General features: G+C 41.8%; 1 protein-coding gene across 1 annotated transcript in view; it reads left to right on the top strand.

The window, feature by feature from the left end:
• Nucleotides 1-16,023, top strand: part of eif4g1a (eukaryotic translation initiation factor 4 gamma, 1a) — a 73,938-nt gene that overhangs the window by 6,855 nt on the left and 51,060 nt on the right. The window contains exons 5-7 of the mRNA XM_069897096.1: nucleotides 2,310-2,403; nucleotides 10,229-10,344; nucleotides 15,641-15,733. Of these exons, the coding sequence (XP_069753197.1) occupies nucleotides 2,310-2,403; nucleotides 10,229-10,344; nucleotides 15,641-15,733 (303 nt within the window). The remainder of the gene's footprint in view (nucleotides 1-2,309; nucleotides 2,404-10,228; nucleotides 10,345-15,640; nucleotides 15,734-16,023) is intronic.

Here is a 16,023-nt window from a genome sequence, read left to right as displayed (position 1 = left end):
TGGGTAGATAGTCATCAGGAGAGCTTTTGGCACATTGGCCATCATAAATCAAAATATTGAGTATAGAAAAATGGTGGAGGAACTCGGCAGGTTTCGCAGTGTCCATAGGAAGCAAAAGGTATATAACCAACGGTTTGGGTCTGAGCCATTCAAGATGTGAGAAAAAAGCAGGTAGGCACCTGAATAAAAACACTAGAGGAGGAGGAAAGGAAGGGCAGAGGGAGGAGCACAGGCCATAGGGCAAAAGGCAATAATTGGACATGGATAAGAGGAGAGGAAAGGTGAGAATTGATCAGGGGATAAGGAGACCGAGAAATGAAAGAGCGAGAGAAAAGGAGATGTGGAGATAGAGGAAAGAAAGAGGTGGGGGGGTGTGTGTGTGTGGGTGCTGGTTAATAGAAATCAGAAGTCTATGTAAATGCTATCTGGTTGGAGAGTGCACAGACAGAAAATGTTTGATTGGAGGGACAGCATCTCTTGTGTCTGGACACAATCTAACCAAATGGCATTAACATTGACCAGTTTCTGTTCCAGCCATCATCATCTCTCCCCTTAGCTTATCTCTATGTATCCTTTCCTCTAACTGTATTCACAAAACCGTCCCCCTCCCCCGATCAATTCTCACCTCTCCCCACCTCTTATCCATGTCCAATTATTGCCTTTTTCCCTTGTGCTCCTCCCTCTGCCCTTCCTTTCCTCTTCCCTCATCTTTTTTTAATTCAGGACATGGCTGCTTTTTGCTTAAACCTTAAAAAAAGGGCTCATGTCTGAAATGTATCTTTGCCTTCAATGGATGCTGCAACACCTGCTGAGTTCCTGCAGCATTTTTGTGTTTTAACTACAATCACATCTGCAGACTTTGGTGTTTCACTCTATTGAGTAGTGTTGCGATGTTATGGTAAAATTATACAAGATGAGGCCAAATCTAGAGCAACTTTGTGTGCAACTTTGACCATGTAACTACAGGAAAGATATTAATAAGATTGAAAGAGTACAGAAAAAGATTTACCAGGATTAGTGTGGGACTTAAGTTACAGGGAAAGCTTAAAAAGATTTAGATTTTGTTTCTTGGAGCTTAGATGAGGGAAGATTTGATAGAGGTATACAAAATTGAGGGGTATAGATTAAATGCAAATAGGATTTTTTTTTTACTGAGGGTAGGCGATACAAATGAGAGGACATGGATTTAGGGTGGCACGGTTGCTGTAAAGGCGGTACGGTTGGTGTGGCAGTTAGCGCAATGCCTTTACAGTGCCAGCGACCGGGACCAGGATTTGAATCCTATGCTATCTGTTAGGAGTCTGTACATTGTCCCCATTTCCACTTGGGTTTTCCATTCAAAACATACTGGGGGTGTAGGTTAATTGGGTGGCATGGACTCGTGGGCCGAAGTGGCCTGTTACTGTGCTGTATGTCTAAATTTTTTAAAAAATTAATGAAAAAAAAATTTTAAAGGGTGAAAGGGGAAAAGTTTAGGGGACATTAGGGGTAACTTCACACAGAGTTGTGAGAGTGTGAAACGAGCTGCCATCTCAATGATGAATGTGTCTCAATTTTAACATTTTAAAAATATTTGGAGACGTATGAAGGAATTATGGACTGGGTGCAGAGGGAGAATCATAGTTTGGCACATGTTAGAAGGGTGCTTTTTTGTGTTATAAGGTTCTATGTTTAACTATCTGTATTTTAATCGTGTTGCAATATAAACTGACTGATAAACATCTATATTTGGATAGATATGTTTATTAAAATTTTCCAATTGCAATAAATGTGAGCAAAAGTACATTGGTTTCCTAGTGCAAATAAGTACAAATACATTAATATTGTAATCATTAAATGCACCACTAACTCAATGAGCTTCGTGTTTTTGTTGCCCTTGTGGAAATTTCATGCAAATGATATCTCATCTCAGGAGCTCAAGAGTTCTTGGGACCAACTGCAATCTGGTCCAAATAGCAGTCTGCTCTTGCTTTTACAGTTAAAACTACACCAAGATCCTGCACTTTTCCTGATCACTGCAGGCAATTATAAATTATAGGGCAAAAATCAACTTCTCGAAGCACAAGGGGGAGAAAAAAAAGGGCCTTGTCATAAAGCTCAGCTCACCTCCTCAATGAAATGTAACTTTCTACTCTACATGTCTCCAGGCCCAAGGCCTCAACATTTAATGGCATTTTCTCACCCTTGGATTTTTCCAAGTGAGCTGTAATATTTTTTCTGAGCAGCTTTGTATTACAGTTGCTTTTAACCATTCCATTACAAATGGAAGTTTATGGCAAGAAGTTGATAAAAGTTAATTTTTTTTACAGTTTCGTTCTTCATTCGTGCAGCCAACTCAGCAGTACCCTGTTCCACCTGGAACTGGATTTTATTCAAACCCAAGTCCTGGCGAGTACCCCTATGGTAAGATATTTGTAACTAGTATTTTTGCATGTCGGCTATTTAAGACATTGTTTGAATTGCAGAAAAGAGTTAGGAAGTATTTAAGTATTGACACTAACTAAATTCTATTAATGTTCCTGTTGGAGAACCACATGATGTAGCATTAAAATGTACTGCTTTTTAATTGTAATCTGGATTCAAATTGAACCCAACTAATACTGACTGTTGCAGTGACTTGCTCTGTAAATGTATGTTTGTTAATCAGATCTGTTCCTAATGGCCTTGAGTCAACAAAATGGACAATGATTCAACTCTATTTTAAGATGCAGATTTGAAAACTTTGAATATCTCAAACTTATAATTAGTAGTGAGGCACCTTTCATTGAGAATAGCATACCACAGATAAAACACATTCTGATGTCTTGATTATTGTTTTAAGGGTCTGACTTCTCCATTTTCTAAATCTATCTACCAACTTTTTTGAAGAATACCTAACAGTTTTTAAGTAGCTGAAATTGTTTATTTAAAGCTATTATGGAGAGAGTAGTCAGGATTAATTTTCAAATCTTAGTGCATCCTTGTGTCAATAATTTCTGCAAGAGTCCAGGAAATCGTGTCTTTGGAGAGCTTGTAAGAGTGATGCAAAAATTAGTTGTGCTTTTTGCTTCGAGTAAGTGCAAAAATGCTTTTTTCAGATGCTAGGCCCAATGCATGCTTCAGTGCCTGATAATAGTGTCATGTGGTTTGTCATAATGGTGTAGCTATTTTGCATATAGTTAGCAAGATATGAAAATTAGGATTACTGTTTGGGCCATACCAAAAATGGCACAAAAAATTTCTACTTTACAAACACATTTATTGATTGGCTAAGGAAACGAGCAACATTACCAGTTCCCTGCGCCATGGAATGTAGGACCACAGATTTTTATTGAATTTCATAACATGCTAAGCTCCTCCAAGTTTCATTCAAGAGTTTGACTATGATATCAGTGGAGCAAGGGGTTTTACATGCGTCAAACCAACTTAATGTATTTTCATAGCTTACGCTAATATAGTCCTGTTTTCTGCAAAAGTTTATGAATAACTAATTTTAATTGTGCAACTTTTGTATGAATATTAATTTTGACAGAAAATTTAAGCATTTTCTAATCTGTAAATAGTATTCATAATTGTAAATTTTCTAATTTGGGTTTATCTTCTCAACCAAATAGCTAGTATAGCAAAATTTTGGTTTCTCGCAAGCGTCCTCTATGACATAGAAAATTTGTTTGGATGTTCAGGAAGTCATGTTTTCTTTCCCTTGTAATGGTTTGAAAATTGTAAAAATCTCATCTGTAAACATTTGTAATCACAGTACATTATAATTGCAGATAAATAAGGAATTTTGAAACAATCAGAAACCCTCATCTATCTAAAATTTTTTTTGAGCCAAACTGACCTCACAGGTTGAAAAAAAAATTCTCACTCTTCATGAAATTAGAACGATGATTGTCCTTATTTCAATTAACTCCCTCCCCTCTCTCCATTTCTTTTTAACCTTCCCCTATGACTTTTTTCTCCAACTCTCCCTCTCAAACTGTGTTCAACTGTCTCCCAACCGCAAGCAATCGGAAGATGTCTAGGCATCATCAAGGAGAACGGGCTCCCCGGGCGGTAGTGGGAACTCTGGCTTAGTGGCATACCATCCCCTTCCTTCCCTCGGCAAACTGATTTACTGACGCCCTCCCCTCAGCTTACTACCACACAAGCAAATCAGACTCCCCAGTGTGCGATAGGCCTAGGGGAAGATTTGGAGTCGGGACTCTGGTGTCAGGGGCTCCAGTGACCGGGGAGACAGGAGCTCACTGACTCCCCAATGAGTGTTCCACTGGCCAGGAACCCTCCCCTGGGATCAGCAGCAGAACTGGGGAAGTGTTGGGGATTGGTGGCAGTGGTTGGAAGATCTCAGTGATTGGTGTCGGCATTGGAGATGTGTCCAGGATTGGCTGCAACCAGCATTTTGTTTGTGAGAATTAAACATTTTTACTGGTTAAAAAGCCTTGTTTAAACATTGATATGTGATTTGCTGTTGCTTCAGGACTTTTTTTTAAAAAAAAAAAGACCATTCTTCAAAAAAAAAGTTTATCCGACATGGGCCCAGTCCTGATCTAAGTTGTTATGTATCTTCAAATACTTGATTTTTGTGAATGGAAGTCCAAGTACACGTCATGGTGGGTAGGTTACAAAGGATTGAAAATAAGGTGCTTGTTTGGTGTCTGATTTAACAAAACTGAGATTTGGAATTTCTATGGTCCAGATGGTGTGCATGTAGGCCATGGGGAAGGTTCGGAGTTGGTGTTGGGGAGGGAACTCCACTGAGCCCGAGGTTGCCGCTCCTGGCCAGGAGGCCAAGGTCGCCACTCCTGCCTGGGAGGCCTCTCTGCTCGATGACACTGGGACAAGGAATCCTTCTAATCGCTTGTGGCTGGGAGACAGTGGCATGCAATTTGAGAAGGAGAGTTGGAGAGAAAAGTCAATAGGGAAGGTGAAGAAATGGAATGAGAGAGGGGAGGGAATCTCCTGAAATGAGGACTATCGTCATTCTAATTTCACGTCAAGTGATTTTTTTTCAGCTTGTAAGGTCACTTTGGCTCCGAAAAAAAAAGAAAAAAAAAATTTGGATGAATGAGGATTTCTGATTACTTTCAGAGAAACCAATTTTTGGATAACCAGAGTTGTACTGTATATATTTGTTTCATTTGTAATTTCTTATAATGCTTAATGATAATTGGAGATGATGAGTAATGCATTTATACCTCGATTAGCCTTTGCGAAGGCTACTGTGCTCGCACACCGACCTGCATATAGCGCTCTCTGTCGATGCCTCTGCCACAGCCGTCGGCGCTGTTCTGGTGCAGCAGGTGAATGGACAATGGAAGCCGCTGGCATTCTTCTGCCGGTTTCTCTGCCCACCAAAGCACGTATAGCGCCTTCGACCGTGAGTTACTGGGCATGTACCTGGCGTCTGGCATTTCCGCTATTTCTTGGAGGGGAGGACTTTTACCATTTTCACTGACCATAAACCCCTCACTCAGGCGCTCGCAATGGCAAAGGGTCCCTGGTTGGCCCGCCAGCAGCGTCACCTCTCCTTCGTGTCGGAGTTTACCACTGACATTCGGCACAAGGCAAGGAAGGACAACATGGTCGCAAATGCACTCTCAAGACTGGCCATCTGCGTGCTGACGCCCGGCCTCGACTTCGACCAGCTTGCCCGAGACCAGAAGTCCGACAAGGAGACGCAAGCCTTCAGGACTGCCGTCACGGGCCTGCGTTTCCGAGACCCCCCGACTCCTAGTGGCGAAGGCACTGTCCTGTGTGATGTCTCCATGGGCACCCCGCGGCCAGTGGTTCCCCAACAGTGGCACAGGCAACTCTTCCATCACATCCACAACCTTTCGCACCCATCCATCAGGTCCATATGGTGGAAGAGTGGTTCGTCTGGCATGGGCTACGGAAGCAGATCGCGGGCTGGGCCAGAACATGCACCCATTGCCAGATGGCCAAGGTGCACAGACACACCAGGGCGCCCGTGCACGAGTTCGAGCACGTCCGGGAACGATTTAGCCACATTCACGTGAACTTTACCAGTTTCCCGGGGCTACAGTTGCCTGTTCATGGTGGTAGACCCCACCACTCGTTGGCTCGAGGTGATGCCGGATGCCTCCACGGACTCCTGCTCCCGAGCGCCATTGCACGGTTGGGTCACCCGGGGTCAGTGTTCTGAATCACTTCACCAGTGATCAGGGTGCCCAGTTCACCTCTGTGCTCTGGACACAGCTTGCCAACAGGTTGGGGATAGAACTACACCGCACCACAGCCTATCACCCACAGGCCAATGGGCTGGTCGAGCGTCTGCACCGCCACCTTAAGTCGGCATTTATGGCCCGACTCACTGGTCCTGATTGGGTGGACGAACTGCCTTGGGTGCTCCTGGGCATTTGCTCCACGCCCAAGGAGGAGCTGCAGGCGTCATCAGCTGAGCTGGTCTACGGCACACCGCTGGCACCTCCCGGTGAGTTCATCAGCATATCTCACAACCCCCAGCGGTCGCTGCATGAGCTACTTCCCCACCTCCGGACCCACTTGGACTCCTTTGCACTCCTACTGCTGCCCAGACATGTTACACGGCCATCTTACGTCCCCAGCGAGCTGCACTCCGCAGAGTATGTTTTTATTCAGCGCGGCCCGCATGCGGCACCTCTGCAGAGACCTTATGAGGGGCCGTACAGGGATGTCCAGTGTTCAGGGTCTACATTCACGCTGGACATCAGCGGCAGGAGGGAGCTGTTTACTGTGGACAGGCTGAAACCAGCTCACCTCGACCCCACCAAACTAGTGATTGTGGCCCAGCCCAAAAAGTGAGGCCGCCTAGCTAAAAAGGACATTGGCACCGGTTCGGGGGGGGGGGGGGGGGTGGGGGCTTTATGGCGGCATGCCACTAGGCAAACAAACCGGCCCCACTTGTAATCCACCTGGCGAGGCAGCCGGCCAAAATGGCGCCGTCGGGGGTTTCCCCTTCTCAGCACCGGCCTCAGAAACCCACGCTGGGGGACCTTGTGATGCCCGAGTGACGTCGGTCCCCCCCCCCCCCCCCCCCCGCGCGGTTTTCAGCCAGGTCCAGGCTGGGAGTATAAGTCCAGCCTGGCAGCCAGCAATAAACCAGTTTTTCTGCTCACTGAGCTCAACCCACCTGGTTGTGTGTTCTTTCAGTGTGTGTTCTTTCAGTAGCAGTGTAACTGCAGCTAATTAACAGTTTTGCTATTATCTGATTCCACCTGCATTGAATTTGCCCATCGTTATTGAATGAAGATCTACCAGGACCAATGCCTGAAGAGGGCGCACAAAATCAGTGAACCGGTGCGGACTCGAAAGGCCAACATGGCCTGTTTCCGCTCCGTAAATGGTTATATGGTTATAAAAATGCTCAGCCTACAATGTTGAAACTGAGATTTTTTTTCAGATTTAACATTCTTAGAAATGCTTAAACAATTCAATTCACTGATATTTCTTCAATTGTTCTGTGGCTTAAGCATCACTAGTTTGAAGGACTTTGAATCTCACATTTCCTCCCTTTTTAGACTTTTTCCCGGAGAGTATCTTTGGATTGAACTCTTGTAAGGAACACAATTGAATATTGGTGTATACACAAATCAGGGGTCATGTATATAGTTTTCGCTTTTCTCTGTTTTGAAATCTTGTGTTTGTGCAGAGACTTGAGGTGTCCTTTTGAATAGTATGAACACTGTTTTATAAAGTGCACCATTAATGTCATTAACCACAATGACTAAAGTCTGGAGTTCTCAGTCTTCACTTGGTTCATCTTGACCCTTTCCTTGTGCAGTGTGATGTTTTGGTATTCCTGTGAATATCCTTGGAAAAATGAATGTGGCAGTTGAGCAGGTGCATGTTGATAAATGGATGCTGATAGACTCCCAATATCTGTTTTGTATGTTAAAAGTAAAGGTTATGCATTATTGGTCTGGAAATCTTGAGTTTCTACTGCCATATGTGCTGTGAATTGGGATGCTAAATTTACCAAGAATGTTTTGATATGCTGCGCTTTGTGGATGATCTGTGGATGGTGTCTGTCCAGTAAAGGTTTTTAATGTTGATTAATTTTGACATAAAGTGTCATGGTTGTACAGCATAAACGGGCTTTTTAAACCATGCTGACCATACTCTTCCCATTTACAGCATTTCATGTGTACCCCTTGAAGAATGCCTGTCTATACTATTATCTTGAGCAATCTGTTCTAGAATGGGTAAAAAGTTTTTTCTCCTCCCTTCTGTCTTTTTAAATTTTTATTTTTATTTTTCACAAACATTTCCCTCTTGAATGTACACAGTGTCATTTTCTCCCCTTCCCCCCTCCCTTCCCTCCCTCCTTCTCACCCCCCTCCAAACCCATTTAAACGTTCAACATATACAATACAATAAACCCATTAAACAATGTCATCACACAATGAAAATAAACAAGAAAATTGTGTCATCTACTTTTACACACTGGGTCAGTTCATTTCGTCTTCTTCTCATTTTATCATTTTAGGGGGTGGAGGTCAGCAGTAGCCCCTCTCTGTTGTGTTCCATGTACGGTTCCCAAATTTGTTTGAATACTGTGACTTTATTTTTTAAATTGTATGTTATTTTTTCCAATGGAATACATTTATTCATTTCTATGTACCATTGCTGTACTCTCAGGCTCTCTTCTGATTTCCAGGTTGCCATTATACATTTTTTTGCTGCAGCTAAGGCTACCATAATAAATCTTTTTTGTGTTTCATCCAATTTGAGGCCTAATTCTTTACTTCTTGTATTACTTAGAAGAAAGATCTCTGGATTTTTTGGTATGTTGCTTTTTGTGATTTTATTTAATACCTGATTTAGATCTTCCCAAAACTTTTCCACTTTCTCACATGTCCAAATTGCATGTACTGTTGTTCCCGTTTCCTTCTTACAGCGAAAACATCTATCTGATACTGTTGGGACCCATTTATTTAAATTTTGGGGCCTGTGTAACCAATTATATTGTATCATGCGTAACCTCGTGTTTATTGTATTGCTCATAGTTCCGGAGCATAGCTTTTCCCATTTTTCATTTTTTATCTTTGTTTAGATCTTGTTCCCACTTTTGTTTGGGTCTACAGCTTATTTCATCTTTCTCTTGCAGCTTGATGTACATGTTTGTTATAAATCTTTTAATTATCATTGTGTCTGTAATCACATATTCAAAGCTGCTTCCTTCTGGTAATCTCAGTCTGCTTCCCAATTTGTCCTTTAAGTAGGTTTTCAGTTGGTGGTGTGCAAACATTGTACCGTGAGTTATACCATATTTGTACTTCATTTGTTCAAAAGATAATAAATTATTTCCCAAAAAACAATTTTCTATTCTTTTGATCCCTTTTCTCTCCCATTCTCTAAAGGAAAGGTCCCTTCTATCTGTCTTACTGAAACTCAAGCCTATACTTCTGATTTTTGTGTACCTTCTATCAGGTCCTCCATGCCAAGGAAAAGCTTTGCTAGTCTAGTCTCTCCCTTAAAACTAAAGCCATGCCATTCTATTCCAGGCAATATTCTGTTGCTTCTCCAGATGCTGTCCAGTGCAATCACATCCTATCTGTAATGGCCCATCTGCTGGAGATTATCCTGCATTCATGATGTAGTAACCTTGCAAGAAATTAAAGATGCCACAGTGTGATGAAACAATTAGGGGGAAAAAAAGGAAAAACCAGAATTCTTTGTTTCCATGTTGGTGTGCATTTTTGTGAGGTAGCCAGCATTGACTAAGAGCTGATGGTGTAGCAAAGTACAGTGATAGAGAACATGTCCAAAACACAAAATAAATTAATTTTATTTTTTTTCCTAAGGGGGAACTTGTTCAACTATCTTAAGATTCAACTTGAATCCTGTTGTTGAAAAATAACAACATGATTCTTGAAAGTACATCTACTGCTGTGATTACCTTCCATCCAATAAGGCTTTAGTATTGAAGTTCAAATGGACTCTGCCAGCATAAAGAAGAAGGAAGTTGAGCTTTTTCTTTCCCTTCGAAGGTTGGGTTGTACAGCACCTGTGTTCTCAAATGTATATACTTGTGAGTTTTGACTTGGGGACTTTTTTCATTTTAGTCTTTCTACAATAGGTGAGAGGACCCAGAATGTTTTTACTCCACAAGTTTCTAACGTTCATTTAGTTTCCTACAGACTTTATTAATCTAAAGTAATTTTTTTTCTGAAAGGAAATGTCAGAAGTTGACCTTGCAAAGGATGGAGTATTTGTCTTTAAAGTTGTTGAAACTTTGTCTCTTCAGGAACCTATTATCCAACAACACAGGGAGTGCAACCATACTCTGCACAAGTGGCACCTGCCACTGTTATGATAAATCCAACACAGCCACAAATGCCTCCAAAAAGAGAACGTAAACAGGTAGGTCTTTGCAAAACGTCCCTATTGTTGGGTTGGTTATACATTTTTGCAGTATTCTACTATGTTGAATTATTCTCACAAAACTAAATTATAGGCAAACATGGTAAATATTTCGTAGGTATTAGTTGCTGTTATATTCTTACACATTTGATGCTGGAATGGATGAAAAACTTTGCGTTAATCCCATTTATTATCTAAAAATAGAATACAGTAACAGCACAGGCTCCTCCAGGGACCAAATTGGTTCACTTTTTACAGAATTCCATATATTGGTTTTGTCTGCAAGTTGGAAAATAATTATTCAATAAGGTAACCATGCCTTGTAGTGTAATGAATGACTAAAAGTGGACAAAGAAAACTAATTATGTGTTTGTAGGAACAAACATTTGCACAAATGTCATTTGTTTGAATTTAATATCAATGGAGCTCATTTGCACCGTAAAAAGGTTTATCCATACTGTATGTCCTGTGTTCATGACGTGGAGTGCACTTGTTTTTACTGCAGAGAAGACCATAAGATATAGGGGCATTGGGGCCATTTGACCCATTGAGCCTGCTCTGCCATTCTATTATATGAGCTGTCCATTCTCCTACTCTTTTGACTTCTCTCTATACCTTTGATATCTGGACTATTCAGATAGTTATAGATCTCTGCCTTAAATACACCCAACAAACTGGCCACCACAGCTGCCCGACAACAAATTCCAGAGGTTCACCAGTCTCTGATGAAATGCATTATTTTGCATCTTTGTTTTAAATAGGTGCCTTTCAATCCTAGTCATGCCCTCTTGTTCTAGATTCTCCTCCTCTGTCCAGCCCTGCAAGCATTCAAAATGCTTCTGAGGACCCCCTCATTCTTCTGAACTCCAAGGAGTACAGTCCAAGAGCCTTCAAACATTTCTCATATACTGATCCCTTAATTCCAGGAATCATTCTTGTAAATCTTCTCTGAATCCTCTCCAATGCCTGCACAGCCTTTCTTAAATAAGGAGCTCAAATCTGTACCCCCATCTCCAAGTGAGGCCTGGCCATTGCCATATAAAGTCTCAACATCATTTCCCTGCTCTTGTATCCTTTTCCTCTAGATGCAAGTACCAACATTGCATTCTCCTTCTTCACCACTGACTCAATCTGGACGCTAAATTTAAATTTAGTCATAGAGCACGGTAACAGTTCCTTTTGGCCTATACTCGTGCTACCCAATTACACCCAATTGACCTAAAACCCTAGGTATATTTTTGAACAGGAGGAAACCGGAGCACACAGAGGAAATCTGTGCAGACACAGGGAGAAAATACAAACTCCTCATAGACAGCACAGGATTCTGCTCTCTTCCCCCCTCCCCCCCCCCTTACCCTGTCCCCATTGCTGGCACTGTAATAGTGTTGTGCTAACCACTACTCTAATCTTTAGGGTATCCTGCACGAGGTCATCTAAGTCCCTTTGCAAACTTTACTCGTCCAAATAATACTCTACTCTTTATTATTCCTTCTACCAAAGTCCACGACCATGCACTTTCCAACATTGCATTTCATTTTCCACTTCTTTGCCTTTTCTCCTAATCTAAATCACTTTCCTTATCACTATCTGCCCATTCGTATCATCTGCCACAAAGCCCTTTATTCCTCAATCCAAATCATTTATGTACAACGTAAAAGAAGTGTCTCCAGCACCAACCCCTGCGGAACACCACTGGTAGCAGGTAGCGAATCAAAAGTGACCCCTTTATTATCACCATTTCCTACTGATCAGCCGATGCTCTACCCATGAAAGTATCTTTCCTGTAATTCCATGAGCTCTCATCTTGTTAAGGAGCCTCATGGGCGGCACCTTGACAGAAGCCTTGTGAAAATCCAAATGTACAACATCCACTGCATCTCCTTTTGTCTAGCCTGCTCATGGTTTCCTCAAAATATGGCAGTTGGTTGGACAGGCAAAATTTTTTCCTTTGAGGAAACCATGCTGACTTTAGTCTATCTTGTCGTGCACTTCCACGTGCACCATAACCTCACCCTTGACAATTGACTCGTACAACTTCCCAACTACCAATGTTAGGCGACTAGGTCCATGGTTTCCTTTCTGCTGCTTCCCTCCCTTTTTAAATAGTAGATTAAGCTTCGCAATTTTCCAATCTTCCAGAACAATGCCAGAATCTAATTATTCTTGGACAATCATTAGTAATGCCTCCACTACACACACACACACACACACACACACACACACACACACACACACACACACACACACACACACACACACACACACACACACACACACACACACACACACACACACACACACTATATGAATATACATGCACATATATGTATACACATATACACGCGCGCACACACATATATAAATATAATATATATGTATACACACAGACACACACATATTATATGAATATACACGCACATATATGTATACACATACACGAGCGCACACACACATATATACATGCGCACACACATACATATACGCGCGCGCGCACACACACATAATAAATATATATATATATATAAATATAATATATGTATACACACACACACACACACACACACACACACACACACACACATACACACACACACACACACACACACACACACCCGAACTCTGGTCCGGGAGACTTAACTACAGTTGGACCATTCAACATTCCAAGTTCCTTCTCTTGATGATCATCACTTCACCTCTTTTCCTCTCGTCCCTGACACCCTTGGAACTCGGGTGTACTGTTAAGGACTTGCATGGTGAAAACTGCAAAATTTTCCTCTGGCTTCTCATTCTCCTATTACAATTTCTCCAGTCATTTTCCAGAACTACTATCCACTTTGCCTCTTTTTCTTCCTACAATAAGCATGCCCTCTCTATTCCTTTTACTTTGGCTTTGACGTGTCAGCCACAGTTGTCATTTTTCCATTTGAATATTTATTTTTTGGAATATATATGTCCCATACCTTCCTTTCAGAAACTCCAGACATTGCTGCTCTGCTGTCTTCCTCTCTAGGGTGCCTTTCCAATCAACTTTGTGCTGTTCCTCTCTCATATCTCAGTAGTCCCCTTTATTCCACTAGTGTAGTAACACATTTGATTTTAGTTTCTCCCTCCCAAACTGCAAGGTGAGTTCATCACTGCATCCTAAGAGTATCCTTAACTTCAGCTCTATTATCAACTCTGGTTCATTACACAATTCCCAATCCAGAATTGCCATTTACCTCGACAACACAACTTTTCTAAGAAGTTATCCTTCTCTTTGGATCCAGCAGCAACCCTGCATATTGAAATCCCCCATGACTTGTAATATTGCCCTTTTTGTATGGCTTCTCTACCTTTCTCTGTAGTTTGCACAACGCATCTGTCGAAGGCCTGTTTGCAACTTCAATCAGGTTCTCGTTGTCCTTGCAGTCTCATAATTTTAACCACAGGATTCTATTTCTTCTGATCCAATGGCTGCCATCTTAAAAGATTTAAGTTCATTTTTAACCAGAACCACCCCCATCCCCTCTGCCTACCTTCCTGTCCTGATGTACTGTGTATCCACAGATATTTTGGCCACAATGTCATACCTGCCAACTTCCAGCTGTGTTAAAAGATAATCAACCTTATTTCTTGTATTCCACCTATTTAAATACAAGACCTTCAGTGCTGTATTCATCATCCACTTCAAATTTGTGTCCACGGCACCACAAGTTAAATCGTTGATCTTTCACGTAATTTTACCCATCCTTCTTCATAATTTCACTACACAGTTCATCGACTTTTATATCCTTGCCCTGTTCACTGCTCTCTCATTCTGGTTCCCATCCCCTTGCCCAACTTGTTTAAATCTTCCCCCACGGCCCCAGCTATCCTGCCTGTCAGGATATTAGTCCTCCTACTCCAGTACAACCCAAGCTCTTTGTATAGGTTATACCTTCCACGGAAGAGATCTCGATGATCCATGAATCTGAATCCCCAGCACTAACTCTTCAGCCATGCTGAATTATAGCAGTGGTCTGCTATAATTTATTGCTAGCCTTGAGGTCCTGCTTTTTAGTTGCCTTTCCAACTCCATAAATTCCTTCTTCAGGACCTCACCCTTTTTCTATCTATGTCATTAGTACCATTGTGGACTACATCTTCTGGCCACTCTGCTTCTTCCTGCTTTACTTTACTTTGTTACTGCTAATGAATGGCAATTCAATTGATCCTGCTAACCCACCAAGCCCGTGAGTGCTCCTTTTTAAATTCTTCTCGATGCGAAAGATCTTTAAACTTTGAAAAACTATTTGTTCACTTCAAATTAAGTGCACTCATAGTAATGAAACTAATTTGCATTTCAGTTTGTGCATGTATATTTTGAAAGGAAATGTGTCCTTCAGTATTAGCCCTTTTTCCACTTGCATCCTATTTAATTGGCCGTGCAATGTCCTGGGATAGGAAGCAGTTTATACTGTTTCCACTGGGCCACCTTTATCTAGGACACGGACTGCTTTGCCACTAAATGCAATTCACCCCGGGGATAGGAGAGTCTCCCTTCTACTGGAAACGGGCGACTTTCTGCTCTGCTTTTTCCACTGGAAAAGAAAAATAATCGACACGCTGCTGTCAGCTGCTGCTAGGGATACAAGTAGGGTTAGAGACGGTCAATCCCTGGTGTGATTTGATGTCATTTGACATCAGCGGACCAATTGTCCCTGTTAATTCCTGGGACAAGGTGCCAGTGGAAAAGGGGCTACTGCCTTAGTACAAAAAAAGGCACCTTGAGGCCTGATGTCAGCAGCGCAGACTCTGCGAGGGGCACCGGGGGTGGCCCGTGGCGGGGCAAAGTTTGAAGAGGGGAGTGGGCCTTAATAAAGCTCACACACACACACCACACACACACACACACACACACACACACACACACACACACACACACACACACACACACACAGAAATATATATTATTTATATAGATAGATAGATACATAACATTTGTAACCCACGTCTACTGAACACAATTGTTTTTAAATTGGCCTTGTCTTTATGTACTAGTGGTTTTCAGGTTTGAACATTTACTGTACACTTGGAACCCTTTCAATCTCATTTCAATTTGTGCTGTGGGAGTGGTTAATTTGTTTTTTTCTGCTCCTATTTAATCTCATGGTCTTTCCTATCATGGGTTGGTCTTACACAATCTAGGTGGGGGGGTGGTGGGGGGGAGAGAGAAGTAAAGCAAAATAAACTCAAATTAATACGGTTTTCTCAGTGACAAGTTTTGTATGCAGACAGTTTCCTGATGTAACTATTTTCTGGATATTTTACTTACTAGATTCGGATACGGGATCCAAACCAGGGTGGGAAAGACATCACTGAAGAAATTATGTCTGGTGGAAGATCAGGTTCTACACCAACGCCACCACAGGCAAGTAATGTATGCTGTGTGCTTGCTCCGTAGTAACTGGTTAGGGCTTTTTTACTTTCATGATGCGGCTTTACCATTTTAATTTGATAAATGAAAGAAACTTTAAAAATGTTTTTGAAAAATATTTACTTTTTATAACCGATTATGGTTTTTGTCCGCTGTGGTTGATCTTTCTTAAGGCTTTGCTTTCTATAATTTCATTTGATTTTCCCACATTTTCCATTTACAGCATCTATTTGTAGATCTGTTGATTAGGATTTTACAGTATTTTTCATATGTCTCTGATTATA

The sequence above is a fragment of the Narcine bancroftii genome, chromosome 9 (genome assembly GCF_036971445.1).
Source record: "Narcine bancroftii isolate sNarBan1 chromosome 9, sNarBan1.hap1, whole genome shotgun sequence".
In the NCBI taxonomy this organism is placed as follows: domain Eukaryota; kingdom Metazoa; phylum Chordata; class Chondrichthyes; order Torpediniformes; family Narcinidae; genus Narcine; species Narcine bancroftii.
Note: the sequence above shows the minus strand (reverse complement) of the source record. Positions and strands in the feature narration are given on the sequence as shown.